The sequence below is a fragment of the Vombatus ursinus genome, unplaced genomic scaffold (genome assembly GCF_900497805.2).
Source record: "Vombatus ursinus unplaced genomic scaffold, bare-nosed wombat genome assembly UNPS02014779.1, whole genome shotgun sequence".
Lineage (NCBI taxonomy): Eukaryota > Metazoa > Chordata > Mammalia > Diprotodontia > Vombatidae > Vombatus > Vombatus ursinus.
Genome location: NW_020954557.1, coordinates 38,001,043 through 38,028,257, shown reverse-complemented (window position 1 = coordinate 38,028,257; position 27,215 = coordinate 38,001,043). Strand labels below are relative to the sequence as shown.

The following is a 27,215-nucleotide window of genomic DNA, read 5'->3' as shown; positions in this document are numbered from 1 at the left end:
GAGCAGGCTAAATCAGAAGGCTACCTTGTCACTTGCAGAAGAGAACTACCATAATTCATTCAGCATCAGAGGTATGCTGGTAAATATTTAACAACCAGCTCTCTGAAAAAAAATGTATTCATGACATACTTTTAAGTTTAATCTGCAATCTTAACATTTTCTCCATCACGTTCTTAAGTTTAGAAATCAACAAAACAATAAATCAAGTCCTGTTTTGGAGCATTTGCCAATTTCTGAGGTATAAATAAACACTCACCCTGAAAGTTTGAGATGACCTCTCCCAAGCTGATATGAGTTGGTTTTAGGAACACCCCTTAAGCAGCTCCACCTTCTATAATTTATTTTTCCAATTTGTTAAAACAGTAGGAATAACTACTTTATGGAGAGTCTGCCTATGTATTTCTTCCAAGTGTGAAATGCTTTTAGAATCTTAGATGAGCAGTTCTCTAAAAAAGCACAGACTATTTTCTTTCTGGCCAATGTACCACATAGGGAGCTTTCACTTTCTGGGTGGTCTAGGAAGCTTGAGGCCCAAATATTCTACTTAACTGTGTGTTCTTGTGCAAGAGATTTGACATTTCTTTCCTTTAGCTGCTCCACATGTGAAATGGTGATGTTCATGCCCCTCCGTCCCCATCTTTTTTTTAGGATTTTAATTTTAATTTTAAAATAATTCTGAATTTGACAACCATCGACAAATGTGAATGTTTTTATATACAAAGAAGAGTGGGAAAAGAAGATGGTGTATAACATACAGCTTGTTTCTTAAAAGCAGATGCCAAATTCAACATGGTAACTCCAAAGCTGTCCTGCTTGTCTGTCTCTCCCTCTGAACTTCCTTCTCTTTTCTTATATTTAAAAAAATGGTTCATTGATTCCCCCTTTCTTTTCTGGCATCACTAGAAGCAGCTAGGTGTCCCAGGGGAAAGAGTCATAGGCCTGGAGTCAAGAAGACAAAGTTCAAATCCAACCGTAGATACTTAATAACTGTGTGACCCTGGGAAAGTCATGTAACCCCTGTCTGCCTCAGTTTTTTCATGTGTAAAATAGAACTAATAATAGCATCTACTTCCCAGAGTTGCTGTGAGGATAAGATGAGATTAACATTTATAAAGCGCTTTACAAATCTTAGTAAGCATTAAAGAAATACCTGCTATCATCCTCCTCCTCCTATGTATCACTAACTCCCCAAACAAGAAAGCCCTCCTTTGCAATAAATAAACATAATCAAACAAAGGAAACTCCTGTGTTCAACATGTGAAAAATACATATCTCATTTTATACCTCTAGGCCATCACCTCTCTCAAGATATGGGATGGATGTTTTATTAGTGCAAGAGAAGAGAAGAAGAATTTATATAGTGCTGCCTATATGCTGGGCACTGGGGCTTAATATTTTTTTTTTTACAAATATTATCTCATTTGATCCTCACAACAGTCCTGAGAAGTAGATTCTACTATTTCCCCCATTTTATAGGTGGGGAAGCTAAGGCAGAGGTTAAAGGAATTGGCTTACTAGCTCAGCTAGTAAGTGTCTTAGGTCAGATTTGAAATGAAGTCTTCCTGATTCCAGGACCAGCAATCTATTCATTGTGCCAACGACTGCTCCTGATCTTCATTGGTTTTCTGGGATCTTGGTTGGTCACTAAATTAGTCAGGATTCTCAAGACTTGCAAAGTTGCTTTTCTTTCGATGTTGTATGCATTGTATGATTTTTTTTCCTTCTGTTTCTGCTCACTTCATCCTGTATTAGTTCCTGATAGCTTTCCAAGTTTCTCTGGATCCATTCCTTCCATCATTTCTTACAGTTTAATAATATTCAATAATATGTCAATAAACCATACCCAGTTTAGCCATTAACCAGTTGAAGAGCACTCCCCTTTTTCCAGTTCTTTGATGCAATAAAAAAGCTGCTATAAATATTTTCATACATGCTATATTTTCTTATTTCTTTTATCTCATTGAGGTATAAGCCTAGTAGTGGTATCACTAAGTCAAAGGGTGTACACAGTTCAGTGACTTTTTGGGTATGGTTCCATATGGCTTTCCACAATGGCTGGACCAGTTGACTATTCCACTATCAATGCATTAATGTATCAACTATTCTGTAGAACAATTTGGAACTATGCCCAAAGAGCTATAAAACCATGTATACCCTTTGACCTAGCAATATCACTACTAGGTCTGTATCCCAAAAGAGATGAAAAACAAAAAGGAAAAGGACCTATATGTACAAAAATGTTTATAGCAGCTCTTTTCTAAGGGAAAAGAATTAGAAATTGAGGGGATGCCCATCAATTGGGGAATGGCTGAGCAAGTTGTGATATGTGATTATGACGGGATACTTTTGTGCTATAAGAAATGATGGGCAGGATGTTCTCAGAAAAACCTGGAAAGACTTCTACGGGCTGATACAAGGTAAAATGTACTGTGTACAAAGTAACAGCAGTATTGTAAGATGATCAGCTGTGAATGACTTAGCAATACAATGACCCAAGACAAATCTAAAGGATTTATGATGAAAAATGCTATTCATCCCCAGTGAAAGAACTGATGGTGTCTGAAGGCAGATTGAAGCATACTCTTTTAACTATTTTTCTTGAGTTTTTTTATCTGTTTTTCTTTCACAATGTAACTATTATGGATATGTTTTGCATGACTACACATGTATAACCTATATAGAATTGCTTGCCTTCTCAATGAGGGAGGGTGGGAAGGGAGGAAGGGAGAGAATTTGGAACTCAAAGTTTTAAAAACAAATGTTTAAAATTGTTTTTACATGTAACTGGGGAAAAATAAAATACTAAATGAATACAAAAAAAACTTAAAAAAAACACACAATGCATTAACGTGCCTGTTCACAAATACATCTTCTAATAATTGTTATTTTCCAAACTTTGCTAGTTCATGGGGTTGTTGTGATTATTAAATAAGATAATAAAGTCCTTTGCAAACCTTAAAGCATTATATAGATGTTAATTACTAGCATTATTTTTTTCTTTTTTGTTATGTTTGCCTTTTAACCCATCTTACTTGTGTTATAAGAATAAAATGAGATGACAGACATGAAAACACTTTAAAAAATAATAGCATTTATTACATAAATTCAAAGTGTAGCTATTATACAATAGCAATATTTTAGAAAAGGAAGAATTATCATAGTGAAACAAGCCAGCTTTGGAGTCAGAAAGACCTGAGGTCAAGCCTAGCTTCTGGCATATACCAACTATATGGGCAAATCATTGAAACTTGCAGAGCCCTATGAAACTCTAAAATTCTTAACTTCCAGATGAATTATTGATCTATATCAGTAGGAATGTTCATGCTAGGAGTTCCTCTTATGGAAAAAAAATCATAGAGCAAAAATACACAGGCAGACACCCATACTTGAGATCAGGGGATATTCTTTTCCATCTTGTGTTTGCAGATTATGTGAAATGATTTTTTCAAAGGAGTCCAACATATAGAGTCTGATAATACCAACTACTACTAACCTAACAAGTCCTACAGATGAGATACAAATCTCAGTAAATTCTGTTACTTTTCAAATCTGAAATTGAGCATTAGGGATAAACTGTCTATGTGGACAGGGCAACTATAATTGGATTACTCCAAAAGTAGAGAAGTATGAAGACTAAATTTTCCCTACCATTTAGAGAGCTCTGCTATTAAGGTCTTATGTAGGAATTTTGTATCATTAAAGTCCCCAAAATAGTTGTGGGTCACATAAAAAACATAGGGAGAGGAAGTAGCTTTCCCTATCTCTTTCTGCTGATATTACTGGCTGGAAGGCAACCACTGAGGTATGGTATGGTGGAAAAGGTACTGGACTCTCTAATCTCCTGACATTTACCAGCAGTGTGACCATGAAGGTTAAGTAAGTGGATTAACTTCTCTGACCTTCAGATCTCTCATCAGTAAACTAGAACCTATTGTTGTCAAATATTTTGAAGACAGTGCTATTAAAAAATGGGGAAACTATTTGAAGAGCCAATCATTGTTTATGGCAATTACCTTAAAGAGAGGTTTTTTAGGAAAGCATTTAAGACCCTCAATCATTTAGTCAACAAGCTTTTACTAAAAGCCTACTATGGGGCAGCTAGGTGGCACAGTGGATAGAGCACCAGCCCTGAAGTCAGGAGGACCTGAGTTCAAATCCGGCCCCAGACCAAACACTTGACACTTACTAGCTGTGTGACCCTGAGCAAATCACTTAACCCCAATTGCCCTCCCCCAAAAAGCCTACTATGTTCTAGGAACTGTGCTAGAGGAAGGGGTAGGAGCACAAAGAATAAAATAATACTCACTTTTATTCCAATAGAAAAGGCAATAAGTATATAATCAAATATATATATATATATATAATATACACAAAATATAAATATGTACAAATAAAATGTACAATACAAATAAAGAAAAATACAAAAATATCCAAAGTACTTTGGGAGTGAGGGCACTAGAAGTTGGAGGGATCACTAAAGTCTTCTGTATAAGGTGGTGCTTGCATTTAAAATGAGGAGAATGATTCTGTGAGGAAGAGGTGAGGAGGGAGTGTATTCCAAGGATTGGGGACAACCAATACAAAGACATGGAGAAGGGAAATCAGTGTGAGGAACAGAGAAAAGGCCAGACTGGTAGGACTGCAGAATGTGGATGAGGGTGTAATGTCTAGAGAAGCTGGAAAAATAAGTTGGGGCCAAGTTGTGAAGGGCTTTAACAACTAACTATGAATTTATATTTTATCATAGGAAGCCACTGGAACTGATTGAGAAGGGGAGTCACATGGTCAGATCTGTACTTAAAGAAAATCACTTTGGCAGCAATCACATAGGATAGATCTGTTTTTGTTGTTTGGTTGTTTCAATCATATCAATTCTTCATGACCCCATTTGGGGTTTTCTTGGCAAAGAAACTGAAGTGGTTTGCCATTTCCTTCTCCAACTCATTTTACAGATGAGAAAACTGAGGCAAACAGGGTTAAGTGACTTCCCCAGGGTCACACAGTTAATAAGTGCTGAGGCTGGATTTGAATTCATGAAGATGAGTCTTCCTGATTCTAAGCCCAGTGTTTTATCCACTGAGCCACCAACTGCCCAGAGACTGCTAGTCAATTTATATATGTTAGGTACCTACCTAATGCCAGACACCTTGCTAAGTGCTGGGGATATAAAGAAAGGCAAAAAAAAAAATAGTTCCAGGTCTCAAGGAGTTCATAATCTAACGGGAGTGGTAAGAGACTACTTCAGAATGTCCTCATGACTATCTCATTTCACAGTGTTGTATTTGTTTTTCACAAAGCCAAAGGCAGCCAAATGTTTCATGTTTTGATATCATTTAATACTGTACTATAAAGAGAAAGCAGTTTACCTGATGAGAGCACCCGGGAGGCTATCTCTAGGTGAGAGGTGATGAGGACCTAAACTGAAGTAGCAGCTGTGTGGGTGGAGAAGAGTCAGAGGCAGGTGGTCTTGTGGAGGTAGAAACAGCACATGCTGGCAAATGATTGGATTATGGATGGAGGAGAGTAAGGAGTAGAGCACAATGCCAAGAATGGCAGTCCCTTCAATAGAAAAAGGGAAGTTTCAAAGAAGGAAGGATTGGGGGGGGGGGGTCAAGGTGATAAGTTCAGTTTGGGACCTAGTGAGTGTGAGTTGACTTTTCACTAGCTTTTCTCACACTTTTTGAACTTGTTGATTTCATAATTCTCTGAAGTTAGTGAGCAAAGAATCATAGGATCATAATTCTGGAAGGAACCTTAGAAACCATCTGGTCCAACCCACTCATTCTGTGAATGAGGAAGTTTGGGCCCAAGGTTCACAGAGACAGGCATCAGGGATGAAATTTGAATACAGGACATGGAATTCCAGAGCTGCTGATCTCTCCATTGTAACAGATGCTAGCTGCTAGTCAAAAATATCACAAAGGCTGCCAGTTCCACCTGAGTCTCTTCAGTCTTGTCCTTATAATGTTTGTTTGGAAGACAACCAAAGACATTATAGGGGAAGATAAGAGGAATCGCCATCACACCTGTAATTTTGTTGGGAGTATCTGGATGGCTCAAAGGTGATTCCATGCTAGCAAGCAAGGAAAATGAAACGAATTAAAGAAATTTCGACCATAATTAAGATGAAAGTTTAGCAGGAGAAAAGGAGTTCAAAAGACAACATAAGCCCCAGTGTTTGTTTTTTTCTTTCTCTTTTTCTTCTGGATAACTAGCTGGGTTAAAAAACCTTCAAAAACCCTGGGCTTGTAGATAGGGTCAAGATGATGGAGTAGCAGTAAGAAGTGCAGCTGAAGTTCCCAACACAACTCATCCACAAAGATACAGAAAACATACCAGACTGAGTCCTGATCAGGAAATCCAAGAAAACAAATCACAGTAAGTCATACTTCCAGGCCAGGATATTACTGACATAGAGGTCTGTGTATCCTGGGGCGGTCTGGTCAGAAGAGTGCCACGTAGAGCATTCCAGCATTCAGGAACTTGTTTCAGGACAGGAAGAGATTCCTGACCTCGAGTGAGATGTGAGAACAAGTACTAACTAGCTGCTTGCTTTTTCATTATCCACTCCCAAGTTAGATCTAGGGTGGACTGAAGAGGGGCCCTATGAGTGGCTTTTATCCTACCTGGGACTTAGAAGCAGCCTAGTTACTGGGTGAAGAACAAGTTCAGAAGCACAATTGTAGGCTTTGTGGTTTTGACCCTCAGAACTCAGCAGGATCTTAGTTCTAACCTGCAGGTTAATCTGTGGCCTACAGTGGAATAACCAAGTATGTACACACTTGTTTTTTCCCCCCTAAAGCCTGGTTGTTACACATTTACCAGCACACCCTTTATTGCTCTATAAACATTGCTTGAACTCAGGAGAAGTATAATAGAAGGCTAAGGGGATGATCATTAAAAGATTAGAGGTCTGGTGACTAATAACTAATAATAAGCTAATAACATTTAATAATAATAATAATAAGCATTTATATAGCACTTTAAGGTTTGCAAAGTACTTTACATCCCTTATCTCATTCATTTGAGCTTCATACCACCCCTAGATAGAGGGGATCATAGAAGGTAAAATGAACAATATTGATTATATAAAATTAAAAACATTTTGTACAAGCAAAAACAAGTCAATTAAAATTAGAAGAAAAGCAAATAAATGGGAAAATCTTTGCAGAAAATTTCTCTGATAAAGAGAAATATATAGGGAATGGATTCAATTTAAAAGAATAAGAACCATTGATAGATTATCAATGGATATGAGCAGGTACTCTCAAGGAAATCAATCCAAACTATCAATAACCATATGATTAAAATGATTCAAACCACTAATAATTAGATAAATGAAAATTAAAACTGAGGTTCCACCTCATACCCATCAGCTTGGCAAAGGCAACAAAAAGGGAAAATGAGAAATTCCAGAAGGATTGTGGGACAACATTAATGCACTATTGGTGGATCTGTGAACTGGTTTAGCCATTCTGGATTTTGGAACTATGTGCCCCAAAGCTATTAAACTATGCATACCTTTTGATCCAGTGATTTCACTAGTAGGACTATATCTCAAAGAGATCAGGAAAGAAAAAGATCCATTTATACAGGGATATTTATAGTAGCTCTTTTTGCAGTTGCGAAGAATTAGAAACTTAGGAAGTTAACATCAACTGGGGGATGGTTGAACAAGTTATGACATATGAGTACAATGAAAAACTATTGTGCTGTAAGAAAAGATATAACCAAAATTTTAAAAAGAAAGTTAAAAATAAATAAAACATTTGTTAAAGAAAAAAAAAGAAAAAATGAAACAGAAAGAATTGTATGGACTCATACAGAGTTGAAGTGAAGCAGAACTAGGAGAACAATTTATATAATAACAATCATATTGTAAAGACAAACATCTGAAAAACTTAGGAACCATCCTCAACACAAAAACAAGCCGTAATTCCAGTGGACTCTAGATGAAACAGGCTTCCCACCTTTTGATAGGGGATAGACTCAACGAAGATTGAGAAATTATATATACATACATACATGCATACACACACATGTATATGTATATATACATACACACATACATATATGTATATATATACATATACATAATATATGTGTGTGTATATATGTATCTGTGTGTATGCTGTGTTTATTTGAATATCGCCAATGAGGGAATTCACCTTGTTTGACTTGACTATGCATGTTTGTGAAAGGGGTTTTGCTTTTATTATTTTCTCAGGGCTGAGTGAGAGGGAGAAAAAGAGGCTCTTTACTTTCAAAAACAAAATTTAATTTAAAACAACAACGAAACGCTGGGCTCAGGAACCTAAGGTACAATGAAGCTGCTATCCTAGTAGATGGCAGTAGATCCTGACACACAGTGTCTAAAGACCAGCAGATGGCAGTAGAGAGCAACAGAGACTGGCCAAGTGGAAACGTTCAGCGGAGAGAAAGCAAAATAGTATAGAACAGTTAAAAGATGCATAGATTTAGGGCATCTAGTCGAAGCCTCATTAAACAGTGATGAAACTGAGGTACAGAGTGGTGGTGCTGGTGGGGGAGGAGGAGAATTTATATAACACTTTAAAGTTTGCGAAGTGCTTTATAAATATTATCTCTTTTTAGCCTTGGAGGTAGGCACTATTATAACCCCATCTGAGGTCAAGTGACTTGCTCAGGGTCATTTTCAGTAAGTGTCTGTGGCTAAATTTGAACTCCCTGAAATCAAAACCACACAATGCTGTATAATGTAGTCTCACAGATAGTCTCCATCCTACTTCCTACCCCTTTGGACCCTGAAGACTTTGGTCAGGGTGGGTTTCCCATCTATTCTTAATTTTTATGGAACTTCTTATTTGTACATAGGCTGATTCCTTCTAGTCCCAACCTAATTTCTATAAAACCTGGATGTCTTGTTGTTGTTGTTGTTCAGTCATGTCTGACTTTTCATGACTATGTGGACTGTGGGCTATTCTGTCCATGGGGTTTTCTTGGCAAAGGTACTATGGTGGTTTGCCATTTTCTTCTCCGGTAGATTAAGGAAAACAGAGGTTAACTGATTTGTTCAGGGTCACACAGCTAGTAAGCATCTGAGGCTGGATTTGAACTTAGGTCTTCCTGACTCTAGGGTCAGTACTCGATCCACTGGGCCACCTGGCTGCCTCCCTCCTGGAGGAATTGAGTTTGTGTTAAATAACACAGCTGACCTCACGACTATTGTGTTCACATTTATGGATTTGGTTTTCACAAAACCAAAGATGGGTAAATCCTTCGTGGTTATTGTGTCATTGAATATGCAGTTTTTTTGTTTCTAGCCTTAGGTGTAATTCCATGCAACAGTAATGAGAGTCAAAAATGAGCTGGAACAGGGTTTTCACTGGTTTGAAGTATGTACAATTTAACTGAACTAGAGATGAAAAAACACAAACATAAATCTACCAGTCCAATCCTACTACAAACTCTTCCAATTAAAGGAATACAGGATCCATCTAAAGTAATCCAAATGACAGAATAAAGAACAAACCAACAGAGCTGTATTTGTTTGCTAAACTGGAAAAATTCACAATAATCCCCCATGGGGCATCCTACCATGCTATCGCCTTGGTAATTTCTGTGCCTTTTATGTAATTTCTGCTCTTCTACCTAGGCCATATACAAGAACCTTGTTAACTGAGAGCCCATAAATAGTTATGGAACCCATGAGAATGTAAGGGGAAGGAGCCAATATCCTCCCCTTCCCACCACTGTCCTTGACTGGCTGGCTAAGCTGTCTATCAGCATCTGCCAGACAGCAATGCTTTTAATTGTTTATACTGTGTAAGAGTCAGGAGACCTGGATCAAAATATTGCATCTGAATTTATTACTTATATGGCCATTAGCAAGTTATTTAATTTCTCTGAGCCTCAAGCAGCCCTCACTGCATCAAAGGATTTGAAAGTTGCAAGGGACCTGGGAGGCCAACTAGCTAGCTAATCGAGGGAAAGAACACCAACTATAACATACAGAGCGAGTGGCTATCTAGCTTTCTGTCTGTAAGTCGTGGATAAGTTTTGCTCTGCCTTGGTGGAGGAAGGTCTCACACAGTGGGTTGTCAGACTCAATGAGATGTTGTTGTTGTTTGGTTGTTCAGTCGTGCCTAAGTCTTTGTGACTTCATTTGGGGTTTTCTTGGCAGAGATACTAGAGATGTTTGCCATTTATTTCTCCAACTCATTCTATAGATGAGGAAACTGAGGCAACAAGGGTTAAATGACTTGCCCGGGGGTCCCACAGCTAGTAAGCATCTGAGACCAGATTTGAATTCAGGAAGATGAGTCTTCCTGACTCCAGGCCCGGCACCACCTACGTGCCCCCAGTTAAAAGATGGGTCCTTTATATATTGACATACACTATCTTGGTAGACCTGCTGGAGGTTGACGGCTCGGCCAGCCAGTGACAGGCAACAGAGGCATGTTGGATGATATCCCTCTACGAATTCACCATAGGAAGAAGGTTGGAGCTACCTGTGTGGGAACATAAAGTAGGCCTGAAGAAAAGAGTGGTTACAATTGAATCTTCAGCTTGAAGCTCAGTGTCATCCTGGCTACTTCACAAAATAATTTGGTGGGTGTTGGGGTAGGGAGATGATTAGTTAGACTTTGACCTCACCCAAAGGCAGTAATGCCTCTAAATGTGGTTATGATGCATTCTGCTACTCACTTGTATATAACATTACCTCACTTAAGAGTCATGCTGCATATGAGGCTTTGGTGGGGATAGCTGAACCAGCCAGGAAATTTTCCCAGTCTTTCTTTTACCATGTGCAAATGAATAAGCTGACTGTGTCACTAACATATTCCAGGTCACGCACACACAAAAACATTATTACACCTTGAAATTACTTTTAAATTACCTTCTTTAGGGTTTGAGCCATTTTCTCAGGACTGCAGCTCAGCAAATCTTAACATGGAGCAAGGATGGCACCCAGTGGCCAAATAGCGGCATCTCAGACATTTATTTCTCAACAATTTTCCATAGCTCATCCCTTTGATTGTAGTGAGTTCCTTCCCCACCCCCAACCCCTGCCTCCACCAATGTAAAAGATAGGGCTGAAGTTTCAAATCCCTCAGGTATTCTTTCAAGTTTAAGTAAGATAAAGCATTTTAAGATTAAATAGACCATTTGTTTGTAGGATGATTTTTCTTCTGCAGGTCAATTTGGGCGGGGACAACTTAAGAAAAAAAATTTCATTTAAAAGTTCTTATGAAAATCATGATATTTCAAAGGCAAAGAGTAGTGTGCCACCTTACCAATCTAAGATGCTACTATGTGAAATATTAGCCAAATATAAACCCACTCTCACATTTTTCATCTGGTATCTCTTCCCAAATGGTCTCCAGTTCATAAGTCTTCATGACTTCAACATAAGACTTTATCAGTTGACAAGTACTTTATCATTAAGCATATATTCTTCATGCCCACATATATGTTATCTTATAAAGTAAGACTGTTCTCTTTCCTTTGAGCTTCCCAGATGACAAGAGATTTCTGTGCATCTAGATAGCCAGTCAGACTTGGAGAGAGACAAGCAATATGTCAGAATAACAAATCATACACACCTCTTGTTGTGAGTGATGCAATGCCTTCCCAGCCTTTACTGTTTCCAATTTTCTTGGTGTCCTCAGTTTTCTTAAACTCCCAGAGTGAGAATTTATTTGGACAACACAACTACAGACCATGGAGATTTTTTTTAATAAAAAGAACATTATATATTCATTACCCTAGAGTAATATGTGGACTCCCATCCCTTTTTTTTTTTAAAAAGCATCAGTGTTAGAGCCATTCACATACTTTTCTCTTCATGCTATCAGCAGCTGTCCCTGTGATTCAACCCAAGGCCAATTAAAATATTGTGAAGTTCACAAGTATAGTGGTTAAATTAAAAGAAAATGGTTAGAGTTAAGAATAAAGCTTTCCTCTTTTTTTCAGTCTCAGAATCACTGAAGAATTTTCTTGAAAATTAACTTTTTTCATTTTTAATGAGCTGATCTACATTGAGAAAAGGGCCTTCCTCCTACAAAAGTACCCTATCCCAATCCAATCAGGTTCAGTCCCTATTCCTGTCCCTTGCTTTTTAATGGGGATGAGGAGAGATAAGATGGAGAGAAATAGGACACATTGTACCCTCTTGCTTGCTAATGAAAGTGACAGAAAAAATGGCCCTAGACTTTTAACATTTGTTGGAAGCAGCAGTGTGTAGTTCAGGCTCTAGTCTTAACTAACATGCATTATTTATTACATAGATTTATTTAGTGAGTTATCTTACCCTCCCAAATCTGAATCTCTATCTTGGCTAGGAGGCTTTTCTTTGAATATATCATTAAGTGAGGCAGATGTGATTATTCTTTCAAATACTCAGATTCATAAGGACCAGTTTAACCTAATTGTAAACTCAAAAAAAAAACCAGCATAAGAACCATAACCAACTTTGACATAATTTCTTAAATGACTTGTGACTCTAGTTTTATTCTTTTTTCATCAAATCATAGAAGGTTAGCACTGAAAGGATTCTTACCCTTGAAGGGGAAGGAGAAGGAAGAGGAGGTGGAGGAAGAGCAGGAGGAAGAGGAGGAGAAGGAGGAAGAGAAGAAAGAAGAATATTTGGATTTGTCAAATGTAACTGAAAATGGTTTAACAATGACTGAAGCCAATGAAATATCTAAGATCCAAAAGTGAAATTAAAATGTTAATTAATAATTAACTAAAATAATTCATAATTAATTTAATTAATTAAAAAACCTTCCATGGATAACATTCATTTGAACTCAGCCATATCAACAATTTATGTTGATAAAGAAACAAAGAACAAATAGCTGAGTTGGCTATTTATCTACAAAAATGGAAAGCTTTACAATGACTATTCAGTTTCAAGTCAGCACCACTAGTAATTAATGAAGTGCACACCAGTGTTCAATGTAAATATGGAAGGAAACAGTAGAAACTGTACAAATGATCATTGAAAACTAAAAATTTAGCACCTTCCACAAAGCTAGCAAGACATAACCCAGTGGATGGAATGACATCAGAACCTTACTTTCTTTCATGGACTCACCAAAGACAAATCTCCATAAGACAAATGCAGACTCCCTCAAATATTCCCAAGAACTCAACCAAGAAACTGGACTGGACTGGACCATTATGACAGACCCAACTGCTCCCCATAATCACTTGGATACAATATTAATTAATAAAAACTTATTAACAATAATTGAAATAGATGTCACTACACTAATACTCATCATCTCCAAGCTATGTGAAATAAAAAGGTTTTAAAATGTAGAGACCTAGCTATGCGGGTCAGAATCATGTATTTTTATTCATCTACAGGAAATAGTTATTTTTATCCATCTGTGCCCCTTGTACCCAGAACATTAAATATATAAGAATAATAGTAAAGGCAGCTAGGTGGTGCAGTGAATAGAGTGTTAGGAATCAGGAAGACCCAAGTTCAGATCTTACCTGTGTGACCCTGGGAAAGTCACTTAACCTCTCAGCCTCAGTTTCCTCATCTATAAAATGGGAATGATAATAGATCATCCCTGGGTATTTTAAGGATCAAATAAAATAACGTAACTAAAGTATTGCAAATCTTAGAGATACACACATACATACTAGCTTTTAGCTGAACAAATAGTAATAGGCTAGCCACTCGTCCCAGTTTGATTTCTATCTGAACCTCATCTAAAAAGTGAGAAGAATGGAATGTATGGCGCAGTAGACAAAGCTGACCTTGGAGTGGAGAAGTCCTAAGTTTAAGTTAGACCTCTGACACATACTGGCCATGTGAGTCTGAGCAAGCTACCTATCCTGTCCCAAGGAATCTCTCTAAGACTAAGTTTTAGAGCAAGTACATATCTATATTGATAGACAAAATTTCCTCACTGGGAACTCCCTATTCCAGTGAAATCATAAGTCTGACCTACTAATGATCATAATAGCTGACCTTTATGTTGTGCTTTAAGGCTTGCAATGTGTTTGCATGCATCATTTAATTTGAGCTTCATAACAATCCTATAAAGAGGGTATTCTTCTCTCCATTTTACAGATGAATAAACTGAGGCTTAGGGAGTTTAAATGACTTGCTCAGGGTCATGTAGCTATTGAATGACAGAATTTGAAACCAGGTTTTCTTGACTTCAAGTCCAACACTCTATCCACTATACCACATTGCCTATAAAGCATATTCTAACCCAGTCCTCTAACATCAGTCTTGCAAATGGAGTTCACTCTATTAATAGGCCCTTTACACCATGAAGCCACTGTTGTTTTGGAACAGAAAGTCTACAAGGAGCTTCCTAGGTTCTTGTTGAACCTAATGCTATATTAAAAGAGGAACAGTATTTATTTTACTAATATATAAATTTATGGCCTAGATATTACTATTTGAATGTTTAAAATATAAAATGAGCGGTACAGTCCACAAATACCTCATGAGTTAGTGGTGTTTAACTATCAAGGCCATTATCATGGCTTTATGCTATAAACTAGCATATCACATCAGAAGTAACCTCATACAGTTCTCGATTGAAATGAAAGATAATAGAAAATGATAATACAGTGTGAGAATGCCCTTCCAGTTATTTAAACTGTCAAATTATCAGTACACAGAAGTGTTAGCTGTCTGCTCTGTCCACCACACAGAATGCAAGAATGGATATAAAATTACAGCTGCATATAATTGGTATACTAAACTCATTTTCCTATGTTATCACAGCTGGCATCTCCAGGTTATTAAACCCATTTAAATCAGTCTTCTTCAAATGGATCTAATTGTCAGTATGGTCTTTCAATGTTATCTCTGTTTATATTGGGTAAGAGGGATATATATGGGCATTAAAACCTGCACAAATTTCCCATTAGTGCTTTTCTTAATTTGATTTCATGGAAGATCAGTGACTTTTCAGTGAGGGCAGTACCTAGTCTTCACTTTCCATTCTCTATTTTTGGGTTGGTCCTGCCTGATCCAAAGAAGAGCAAGCAAATATGTTTATAGGGGCAACATTATTCACATTAGAATCTAAATCTGACTCTTTGTAAAGCAGATATTTCTTTACTTGGGGTGAATGGATGGTTGTCCTACATACAGTATTCCCTACAAATAATGTACCAAAACCATTCAAAATTAACTCAGTTTGTGACGTTTATGAATATACAATTGTGGGTTAGCTTTCTTGGTTTATTCTAAACAGGGCTGTCCCTAGTGAGAGGATGTGAGACTTGAAGTCATTAGTAGTTTCAAAGCCCAGGCCAAATCATGCTTCCCCTCCCTTGGAAAATAAAAGAATTCAGAAAAGTTAGAAATTATGGGCTATGTATGAAAATGGGGAAGGTCAGTCCTCCATGCCATGTTTGTGAGCCTAACAGCCAGTGGCAATACCTCTCCCCTACCTTTAATTACCTCCTTAAGAGAAAATCACCCTGATTCATGATCATATTCATAGGGTCATGGATTTAAAGCTGGAAGGGAACTGAGAAATCATCCAGATCCACCCCCTTATTTTGTACATGAGGTAACGGAGGCCGATAGACATCAGGTGACTTACCCAAAGTCACAAAGAAGCAGAAATAAACCTAAAAATCATCTGACTCCAAACATAATGGTCTTTCCATTGTACCAATCTGCCTCTTAGGTCAGGCATCTGCTCTCCCCACTCCCTAGTATGGTGCCCACAACAAATCCCCAGGGATGGCTTTGAGTCTAATTTCACATTCACATTATTATTAATAGTCTTACCTTTGACACAGACTGGCTGTGTGACATCAGACAAGTCACTTACCCTCCAAGTGCTTCAGGCAACTAAGACTTTAAGTTGCAGAGAAGGTACCAGCCAGCACTAGTAAAAGGGGTTTCTATACCAATAGGTTCAGTAAATATTTCTATCCTTATCCCTATCCCTATCTCTACCCCTAGAAATAGTAAGTCAGGCAGCATGGCATATGGGCTAAGAGACCCTCTCAATTCAGCAACAAATACCCTTAATAAAAGGATTTGTTCTGTGAAGTTCGGATTCAGTCAAACGGCCACACTTGAGGACTTAGAGGGCCACATGTGGCCTTGAGGCCTCAGGTTCCCCATTCCTGCTCCAGATAATCTCTAAGACTCTAAGTTGGCTAACAGTTGCAGATCCTAACTGAAGGGGTTTACACCAATGAAATGACAGGTTCAGATCAAACCTTTAATATTAAAGATAATAACTTATTTATATTTCATATTAAGGTTTTCAAAGCACTTAACCTTATAACATCTCTACCTTCTTGTTTGCCCAGTTTTCTTCAAGTCCCAGCTAAAATCGAACCTTCTACAGGGATCCCTTCATGATTCCATTTAATTCCAGCGTCTTCACTCTGTTCATCATCTCCAATTTATCCTGTATATCGCTTGTCTGTACACAATTGCTTACATATTGTGTCCCCCATTAGACTGTGAGCTCATTGAGAACAGGGACTGTCTTTTGCCTTTCTCTGTATCCCCAGTTCTTGGCACAGTGCCTGACACATAATAGGAGCTTAATAAACATTTATTGACTCGTTGACAATTCTGTAGGTAATGAAAATGTAATCAATGGCCCCAAACAAAAGCTAATAATCCTGGATAAGCGCTCTTGCCTCCTTGATGAGTACCCACCTTGCCTCTCCTACCTACCTACCACTGAATTGTAGAGGTGGAAGAGACCCTTGCAGTTTTCTAGTTCAACCCATAACCAGAAAACAATAACTACTATGACATATTCAACATGTAGTAATTCAGCATTTGTTAGATCTCAAATGAAGGAAAACATACTATCTTCTGAGTCAAGCCACCGCACTTTTGAATAGCTCTAAGTGTTAGGAAAATTTTCCTTATATAATGTCTAATTTGCCTCTTTATAATTTCCAGCAATTGCTCCTAGTTCTATACTGTGGGACCAAGAAGAACAATCCTAATCCCTCTTCCAAAAGATAGCTTTTCAGGTTGAAGACAGCATCATGTCCTTCCAGAGCATTCTTTTCTCCAGTCCAAATGTCTCCAGTTCCTTCAACAGGTTCTTGTAAGTCATGGTGACCCCACCATCCTGGATGTCCTCTATCTGATCAATATCCTTCTGAAAGTCTGGTGCCTTAGAACCAGTGGGGTATTAGAGCATCAATATTCTGTATTTACACACCAGAACTGGGCAAATACTACAAACCAGTGCTTGGTTTATTGCTTTGTTGATTGTCTTTAGACTCAAGAAAGTGGAGGAGAAAATGTAAATAATGCAAATTAAACTTTAAAGTATGTTACAAGTTCATTTCCACTCCTTGGAGAGCCAGTTCTTAAGTTTTTACCAGGACACCCCTGATTAGAACTGAACATAATATTCCAGATGTGGTCTGATCAGGGCCAAATGTAAAGCTGTCACCTCTTCATTCCTGGACACTTTGCTTCTGTTAACATAGACCAAGACTGCATTAGCTTCTTTGGCTTCCCCATCACCCTGCTGGCTCATGTGGAGTTTGCATTCCACTAAAACTCCTAAGTCCTTTTCCTACAAATCGCTATTTAGCCATGCTTCCTCCATCTTCTACTTAGGAAGATTTTTTAAACCCAAGTTTGAGGCTTTGTTTAGTCCTACTGAATTTTACCTTATTGGGTTCACTCCAATGTTTTAGTATGTCAAAATCTTTTTGGATCCCAATTGTCACCTGGCTTATTAATTCTCTTTCACAGCTCTGATTCATCTGCAAGTTTGATAAAAATTCAATCTATGCCCTAATGCAGAAACTGATAAAAATGTCAAATGGCACAGGACCAAATACAGATATGTGCGGCAAACCATGGTAGCATTGAGCTACCGTGCTGGCATTGAGCCATTAATGACTATTTTTTGAGTCCAAACGTTCAATCAGTTTTAAATCCACCCAATTATACTCTCATCTAACCCAGAGGTGTCAAACACATGACTCAGGAATTATTACACTTCTGAGTGTAGGCCAAATCACAGTAAAATGTAATTGAGAAATAGTTAACAAAACAAATGAAAATATAATAAAACATATGTAATATCAATATGTGACTAAGTCAAAATGTGACCTGCAGGGCCACATGTATGGTTTAGTGGCCCCTGTTTCTATTTGAGTTTAACATGACTGATCTAATCCACTTCCCTCCATCCTTTCTTCAAGAATGGGATAAGATATCAAATGTTTTGCTAAAATCTAGGTAATGAATATTGACAGCATTTCTATTACCTACAAGTTTAATGATCCTACCAAAAAAAGGTCTAGAATAATGTGTTATAGATGAAGCCATGCTATCTCTTTATGATCCTCATTTCATTTCCTAGATCTTTCCATCAATCTATTAATCCAAAAGACTTATTGAATGACTATTATGTACCAAGCATTGTACAAGGGGCTGGAGATACAAAGATAAAACCAAAAAATTTCTGGCCATTAAGGAACTTACGTTCTATAAGGCAAAACAACATGAATTCAGATAAGTGAATATAAAATACATGCAAAGTAAATGCGAAATAATTTCAGGGGCACTTGCAGTTTGGGGAACCCAGAAAGGTCTTGCATAGGAAGCAGCATTTCAACTGATCTTTGAATGGATCTAGATACTCTAAGAGCTAGAGCTAAAGAGGGGCTACATTGCAGGCACTGAGGACAGCCAGAGCAGATGCAGATAGATGGAAAATGGAATGTTGTGTACAAGGTATGTATAGCAAGCAGGCCAGTTGCATGAAGGGAAATAATATGCAGAAAGCTTGGAAAAGAACTAGATTATAAGAGCTTTAAACGCCAAATGTATGAGTTTGTATTTTATCCTAGCAATAGGAAGTCACCAGAGCTTTTTGAGCCAGGAAGTGACATGGTCAGACTTGTGCAGTTTTGTGGAAGCAGGATTGGAGAATGGAGATTTTAGAAAGGGGGACCAGTTAGGAGCCTATTACAATAGTCCAGGAGAGAGGTGCTGATGGCCTGCTCTAGGGTGGTGGCTATGTAAGTAGAGATAAGGAGACAGATGTGACGGATACTGTGGTAGCTTAGGTGGCACTTAGAGTGCTGGAACTGGAGTCAGGAAGACACAAGTTGAAATGTGACCTCAGATACTTACTAGCTATGTCACCCTGAGCAAGTGATTTAACCTGGTTTGTCTCAGTTTCCTCACCTATAAAATGGGGACAATAATAGCACCTACCTCCCAGGGTTGTTGTGAAGATCAAATGAGATAATAATAGTAAAGTGCTTACACAATGTCTGGCACATAGTAGGTGCTATATAAATGTCATTATTATTATTCCATAAACACTAACTAGCTTTATGATCCTAGGCAAGTCAACTAACTTCTCCCAGTTTCAGTTCCCTCATCTGTAAAAAAAAAAAAAAAAAAAAAGATAATACTAGCCTACCTCCCAGGATTATGAGGAAAAAAATGTGATAATATTTGTAAAGTGTTTTGAAAATCTTAAATTGCTATACAAATGCTAGCTGTCATCATCATCATCATCATCATCATCATTATTATTATTTATTTTGAAGGTAGAATTAACAAGACTTTGCAACTGATTGGATTTAGAGGGTGAGGGAAAGGTGAAGAGTAAAGGATTACTCTTATGTTGTAAATATAGATAATTGAAAAGATATGGGGCACCCTTAAAAGGAAAAGGGAAGTTCAGAAAAGGGATAAGTTTAGGGGGAAAGATAATGAGGTCTATTTGGGACATGTAAGTTTGAGATGCCTACAGAATAACAAATGAGAAAAGTCCAACAAGCAATTGGTGATGGAGGCCTAGAGCTCAGGAAAGAGAGAGAGAGAGAGAGAGAGAGAGAGAGAGAGAGAGAGAGAGAGAAAGAGAAGGGTTGGCTATATAGATCTGGGAGACATCTGCATAGAGATAATAATTAAATCCACTGGAGCCGGGGAGATCAACAAACAAGGGCATAAAAAGAGAGAAGAAGAGGTCCCAGGAGAAGAGGCCTTGGGTGCCTCATTTAGGAGGCAAGAGATAGATAATGACTGAACAAAGGAGAGGGTTAATAAATAGCTAATGAAAATGTCTTTAATAAGATTTTCTAGAATTTTGCCAGTAATCAAAGCCAACTCACTAGACTATAGTTGGCAGATTCCATTCCTATTCCTTCCTTGAAAATTGGCATAATGTTTTCCCTTCTCTATTCTTTCATGATCTATCAGATATCATTGATGACAGTGATTCAAAAATCCCATCTATCATTTCTTTCAGTACCTGAAAATGTAATTCACTTGGGTCGGGCAACTTTAATTCATCAAAGACATCAATGTGCTCTCTTACTATCTATTTATCTTAGGCACTAACTCCCTTTTTGCCATTCTTGTTCTGTACCTTTCAGTTCAAAGTTCATTTTCCTTGGCAGAGAAAACAGAAGCAAAATAATAGTTGTATGGCCCTGTGTTCTCCCTATCATCAGTTATCATGGCCTTGTTCACCCCAAACAGAGATCTCACTGTTTCTTTTTCTCCTAATATAGCTAAGAAAAGAGAGAGAAAGAGAAAGAGAGAGAGAGGGAGAGAGAGAGAGAGAGAGAGAGAGACAGAGAGAGAGAGAGAGACAGAGACAGAGACAGAGAGAGAGACAGAGAGAGAGACAGAGAGAGACAGAGAGTCTACTCTTTTTGTTGTCCAAACCAAAGACTGGGCTCAAATTTGGGAGCAAGTCTCTCAAATGATTCTATCTGATTTACACCTCTGGCTAGGGTTTCCCTGAGAAGATGAGAAATCGCCTTGTTTCTGGGTTAATATATAAAAAAAATAAAAAGTGAAAGGGGCCTTTAGTTCCATGCAAAAATTCAGGCCAACAATAGATCAAATATAAGACAAACTTTACTTAATCCAACAAGAAATGTAAAATACAATGGATTTACACTCAAGTCCATAAATCACCTAGATAAGAAGCTCAACCATTGGTAGACGCCAGTACTCCCAAGTATGGGAACCAGATTAAAATGTAATTGGAAAGTATTTAACAAAATAAATAAAAATACAGTAGAACTTAGATAATGTTAGTATCTGGTTCTCTAAGTCAGTATGTGTGTCTCATAGGTATCCTTATGTGTGGTTTGGTGGCCTCCGATTTCTATTAGAGTTTGACACCACTCATCTTGACACTTCTCCTTCCCTTTATGTTTGGCCCGTCCTCTGTCAGGGAACTAATATTATAATACAATCCTCCAGACTTATAATATTTCTCCAGAATTGAGCTACACATTCTATCTCTCCCATCAAAGGGAAAGTATCTGGGGTAGCAATAAAGTCATCAGATGAATTCCACCTCCCTGAGGGACTGATACAATCCTTGAAATGTATAGGACTACCTTGAGACTGAGGACTCCCCTTGAGAGAAGGAAGCACTTGGAGTCACTAGAGAGTCAAGTCTTTTCCCTGGACCTTCACAGTCCATATAACTCACTGAACAAATGAAGCAAAGTCCGGATTTGCTCCGAGACATCACGGTTCTGTCCTTGACCATTTCTTAGCTTTAGCTTCTATCTGGTCCAGGATTTTTTTTTTCATTGCTCAGGATTGTGAGGCAATTGGGATCATACAGCTAGTAAGTGTCTGAGGCTGGATTTGAACGCAAGCCCTCCTGAGTTCATGGATGGTGCTCTATCCACTGAACCACCTAGCTAACCCCTTCTTCTATCATTTCTAGAGCCTTCAGGTTAGAAACTGTGAAAACTGTCATAGGACAGCCAAAGCTTCCCTCCAGAGCATCACAACCTGTTGGTGTCAGACCACTTTTTTGCTGGCTATCTTAGCTCTGGTTCTTCATGCCTACCTTGTTGAGTGCCTGTCTAGCTCCCACCTTTCAAAGTTCAAATCCAAAGGTAAACTGCCCTGCCCCAAGGCAAGACAAGTTTATGTCTTATCAGTAAAACATCATAAAGGCCAGAAAAAAAATGATCCTGTTTTAACCTTTTTAATGAGAAGTAAACTTTATCAATGGAATTCTACCTTATTAAAGAAAGATTCAGGAAACTGTTAAAAGGTTCCTCTTCATCACACCTATACAAATATTATTATTCCTATTTTAAGAATGAAGAAACTGAGGTTATGAGAGGGTGACTAGCCTGCCAAGATCACAGGGCTATTAAGTGCTTGGGCTAGCATTCTGACCCAGGTCTCCAGACACTAATTCCAACACTCCATCTACTTTACTACACTGACTCTCATTACCATAAAACATTCTGCATATTCTCTAGTTGAAAAAAGAAACCAATGTGCATTAGTGTTGGCATAAATCTTCTACATATAGATGGTCAAATCAAAGCATTTATTTACTGTAATTCATTAACAATACTCTGGAACTACTCTTGTGAATGCCCAGGCAGAGAATGATGCTTCTGACTCTCCCTGATCAATATTGTTTTTAAGGCCATATGTGTTTTGGTCTTATTGCTACAGTTATAACACGTATCAACTAACAATTATAAGAGTATTTTATTTACTTTCTACATCAAGAAAAAATTGTTAGATTATAATTATTCACTATATCTCAATTGTATTATTATAAGATACTAGTTCTCTTCTTTCAGAATAATGTCTGGTATAAATTAGGTAAGTTAATAATCTTAATAATCTTAAAAAGAAATAACCTATTACTCTAAAATTTAAATATCTCATATTTGAGGAGATAAAATTAAATAGTAGAAAAAACTGGCAAATCCTACAAGGGATGTAAACCAAAGCATAAAAGACAATATTTTGCTGTAGACCAGATATCTGTGTACTGTGACTTCCTCAACCTCCTGACATGTCCCACAAAATATCTCATTAGTCCTTCCTCAGCATTACCATCTTCCTTCTGTCTTCTTTCTATTGTATTTATTATTATTGATAAAATCATAACACCTCAATTTTCTGGTGTCATGGGGAGTGAGATATTCCACAGAAGTGAATGAATTTTTTGTCTTGAAAAATGCCAAAGTTGGGGGCAGCTAGGTAATGCAATGGGTAGAGCACCAGCCCTGGAGTCAGGAGGACCTGAGTTCAAATCCGGCCTCAGACACATAACACTCACTAGCTGTGTGACTCTGGGCAGGTCACTGAACCCCAACTGCCTTACCAAAAAAAAAAAAAGAAAGAAAAATGCCAAAGTTTTCTTTTTATGTTAATTATTTTGCATACAAATAATTTTTTAATATAGTATATTCATTCCAAAAGAGTGTACATAGTCGACAGTTTCTTAAGTAATTAGCTGATTAGTTCTATAAACAATTAAGCACCTATTATGTCTTAGGAATTATGCTAGGCACAAACAAAAATTAAACAGTCTTGGCCCTCATGGAACTTACCTTCTATTGAAGGATACAACACATACACACATAAATAAATATAAAATATATATGAAGTAAACACAAAGTAATTCAGGTAGTGTCTTAGCATTTGGATGAGTAGGCTGAGAATCATTTGAGGGAAAATAGTGAGATTCTAAGACTTAGGGTCATTATTGTGAACAACATTTCTACTGGGTTATAATATAGTGATGCCCTTAGGAGGCATTTTCTAGGGCATGTGGGCAGCTAGGTGGTGCAGTGGATAGAGTGCTGGGCCTAGAGTCACAAAGACGAGTTCAAATCCAGCTTCAAATACTTAACAGCCATGTGATTCTGGGCAAGTCACTTAATCCTATTTGCCTCAGTTGCCTCATCTGTAAAATTAGCGGCAGAAGGAAATGGCAAACCACTCCAGTATCTTTGCCAAGAAAATCCCAGATGGAGTCACAAAGAGTCAGATAGGACCGAACAATGACTGAACAAAATCTAAGGGTATATTGGGATGTTTACACCTAACTCTGAAAATCTCAAATCTCCTGTTCTCCTACGGATTTTCTGTCTCCTCTCTGCTATTGTTATAGTTTTGGTTGCTGCTCTTCTACATACTGGAAGTAATTGCTTGGGTGAGGGTGGGAAAGTGATTTCGCCTCTTTTAGCTTGAAGCTCAATGGCTTACAGACAGTTATTTGGGGTTCAGCTCTTTTTCTCCTTACTTTTAGGATGTCAGGTATGATTCAAATAGTTATGGTTAGTGGAAGTATGACCTCTGTTTTACTCCACTAATTCTTACCCTTTTTTCTCTTCTTGCCAATCAAAAGATTATATTTACTGCTTTACCCTGAATATTGGTCTTTCCAAGCCCTGGTTTTTTCAGTCAGTAAATTTTGTCCCTCCCGAGGGCTCAAGGCTATCTCTGACACAACATGTTTACTGATCCTTGCTTAGATACTAGTGTTTCCCAGTCTCCTAAATTTCCTTCTTTGTTGTTCAGTTGTGTTTGACTCTTTGTGATCCAGTGGACCATGCTGGCCATGGAATTTTCTTGGCAAAGATACTGGAGTGGTTTGCCATTTCTTTCTTCAGTGGATTAAGGTAAACAGAGTTAAGTGACTTGCCCAGGGTCATACAGCTAATAAGTGTCTGAGGCTAGATTTGAACTCAGGTCTTCCTGACTCTAAGCCTAGCACTCTATCCACTTCACCATCTAGCTGCCTCTTAAATTTCCTTCAAGTTACTTTTTTTTTTAACCCAAGAATTTGTTATCAGTTTTACTTTACAGCCATTTATGCCATGAATTCGTAGGGGATCGGTTCCAACAGCTCAGGTTCTTCACCACTAGTTCTCACAAAGTGTGCCTCTCTGGGTAGAGCAGGCTGGCATCTCAGTTGAACCCAAGTGCCTTTTTCTTTGGCTTCCTTCTTCTGATCATTTTCCTTTACTCACTTCAGGAAGCCGTCTCTGCTTTTAGAATGCTTAATATGCTCAATACGCACATTAATTCTCTTGGCTAGAGTCTTGCCCTTAATCTGTTTGTTTACAACAGTGCCTATAGCATGTTGAGTAACTTTACAGACCCATCCAGTCTTGCTATGGTAACATTTGTGGGGCATTCCTTGCTGAACTATGCCTGTACCCTTGATATCTACAACATCACCTTTCTTGTATATTTGCATTTATGTAGCCAGAGCGACAACACTATGTTTTTGAAAGGGTCTAGAAAACATGTATCGTGTCCCTCTCCTTTTTCTTTTTGTGTTCATCATTTTGGCAACTCACAGGAATATGGCAGAGCCGGCAGAAAGGTCAAGTTACTTTCTATATACTTTGTTTCTACTTATGTGTATGTATGTATATATAAATACAGGTGTATATAAATATAAATATATGCATATATGTATGTAATGATAAATGTAAATATAGGTATACATATAGACATATAAACATAAAAATACATATACACATATTATGTATAGCTATATCTACATATCTTTATCTATGCTTTTATCAATTGTTTCCACCAGTCTCTAGATCAGAGACTGTTAAGCTTTTGCTGTTTGTTCTCTCCCCAGCACAGTTCCTGACACTTCAAAATCCTTGTTAACTAATTCATTGAATAACTACTTCCCCTTCCCAAGGGGAACAGACTAGGGTTGAATCACATTAAAAAGTCTATTAAGTAGCCTTGTAAAAAAGCCTACTGTATTTTATGCATGCGTTTCTTCCAATTGCAAGATGGCCCTTCTTGCCTCTCTCAAAATTCTCTTCAACACTGAATATCTAAGGTTAATATCAGAGAGATGTATCACCACAAAGAAAGGGATAAGTATGGGAGTAAGTGGGGAAGGGAGCATGGATTGGCTACGCTTAAGTTTGGGGTTTTATCTACCCTTAAATTCCTTACCTTAAATTTGTCAACTTCGGCTTTTGAACATGTTGCATGATAAGACAGCACCTGAGCCAGGAAAAAAAGAAAGACCCTTAGTAACTGAAAATGGTGACATTTCATGAAATTCACTGGCTTCAAAAATGGACTTGGTTCTTATTTATCACCCTAATGCGACAGTGAATTACAATATACAACAATAAATTTCTGGTTGCCAACTGTGCAAAAGATTACCATCTATACAATTACAATGGGACTGTTTCATAACACTGGATAGGATTAGTAGATACCTTAAAAGCTAAATGTGATTTATCAAATTTTTCTTCCCCGCATGCCATTTTTATAGGAGGCAGAGGGAGAAAAGAAGAAGACATGGCTTACATACAGCAAATGTAAATTTATCCACTAATCTGTGTTCTTCCACATTAAAATTTGATAAGAGCATTATGCTATTATAGGGAACTGTTGTAAATGACAGTAAAAGTCCTTTTTATGAAGAGTTTTTGTTTTAGCCTAGAGGCAATAGGGAGCCATTGCAATTTATTGAGTAGGGCAGTAACAAAGCCTGATCCATACTTCAAGAAAACCTTTTCAGAAGCTTTATGGTGAATACATTAGAATGGGAAGAGAGGGGTAGGGAGACCAATTAGAAGACAACTGTGAGTTGAACTACTGAGTTCAACTAGTGAAAAATTTAGGTGAGATAAAGATAAAAAGAACATGGTGGTGGCCCTTCTTAATGGAAAGGAGAGGATTATGGGAGAAGTGTTGTGGTAATAAACATAGCAAGATTTGGCAACTAATTGGATCATGTGAGGTGAGAGCAGTGAGGGATATCCCTTGATGAAAGGTTGCTAGGAGCCAGGCCAGGCACCTTTTAGAGAGTATACCACTTTCTGCTGCTGCCTCATAGCCAGACTCCTCAAGTGACCAGTGTGCCAGCACCTTGTGACTTCCATTTCCTGACAGGTGCAGCATGTCCCCTCAAGGAAAGGCTGCTAGGGACTGGGCCAGGAGTCTTCTACTTGCCTCAAAGTAACCACTTCCATTTATGCCAGCACAAGACAACTTCCACCTTCTGTTACCAGCCTAATCTCCCAACTGGGATGTTGCAAAGAAGGGCAACTCTCCTTTTGACTTCAAGCCTCTTATATCATGATTCACTTATCCTTTGAGGTTAAAGGCATGATGTCTTCCACTCGATGAACATTCTTATACCTGATCATAACCTTCACATCCCAGTGACTCTGAACTCCTGTAGATTATCATCTAAATTTCACACCAACACCCCATACCATCCAATTCCTCATTTCTATCCCCTTAAACCTTCCTACTCCAAAGTTTCAACCTAACTCCATCCAGCCCTTCCACTGCTTCCTCTGAAATTCCATAGGCAATAAGTTTCCCTTCATCTTAAATCCTTTTTTCTCCCACTCCTTTCATCTACTAGTTATTGCTGAAATCTGGCTCCCCCCGATGACATAGCCTCCCTGGCCATCCTGTCCAGGATTGACTGTACTTTTAC

General features: G+C 37.9%; 1 protein-coding gene across 1 annotated transcript in view; it reads right to left on the bottom strand.

Moving 5' to 3' along the window:
• The window catches only part of PDE11A (phosphodiesterase 11A), a 464,241-nt gene that overhangs the window by 154,528 nt on the left and 282,498 nt on the right, over window positions 1–27,215 (bottom strand). Inside the window, exon 10 of the mRNA XM_027866086.1 lies at window positions 25,709–25,759. Within this exon, the coding sequence (XP_027721887.1) occupies window positions 25,709–25,759 (51 nt within the window). The remainder of the gene's footprint in view (window positions 1–25,708; window positions 25,760–27,215) is intronic.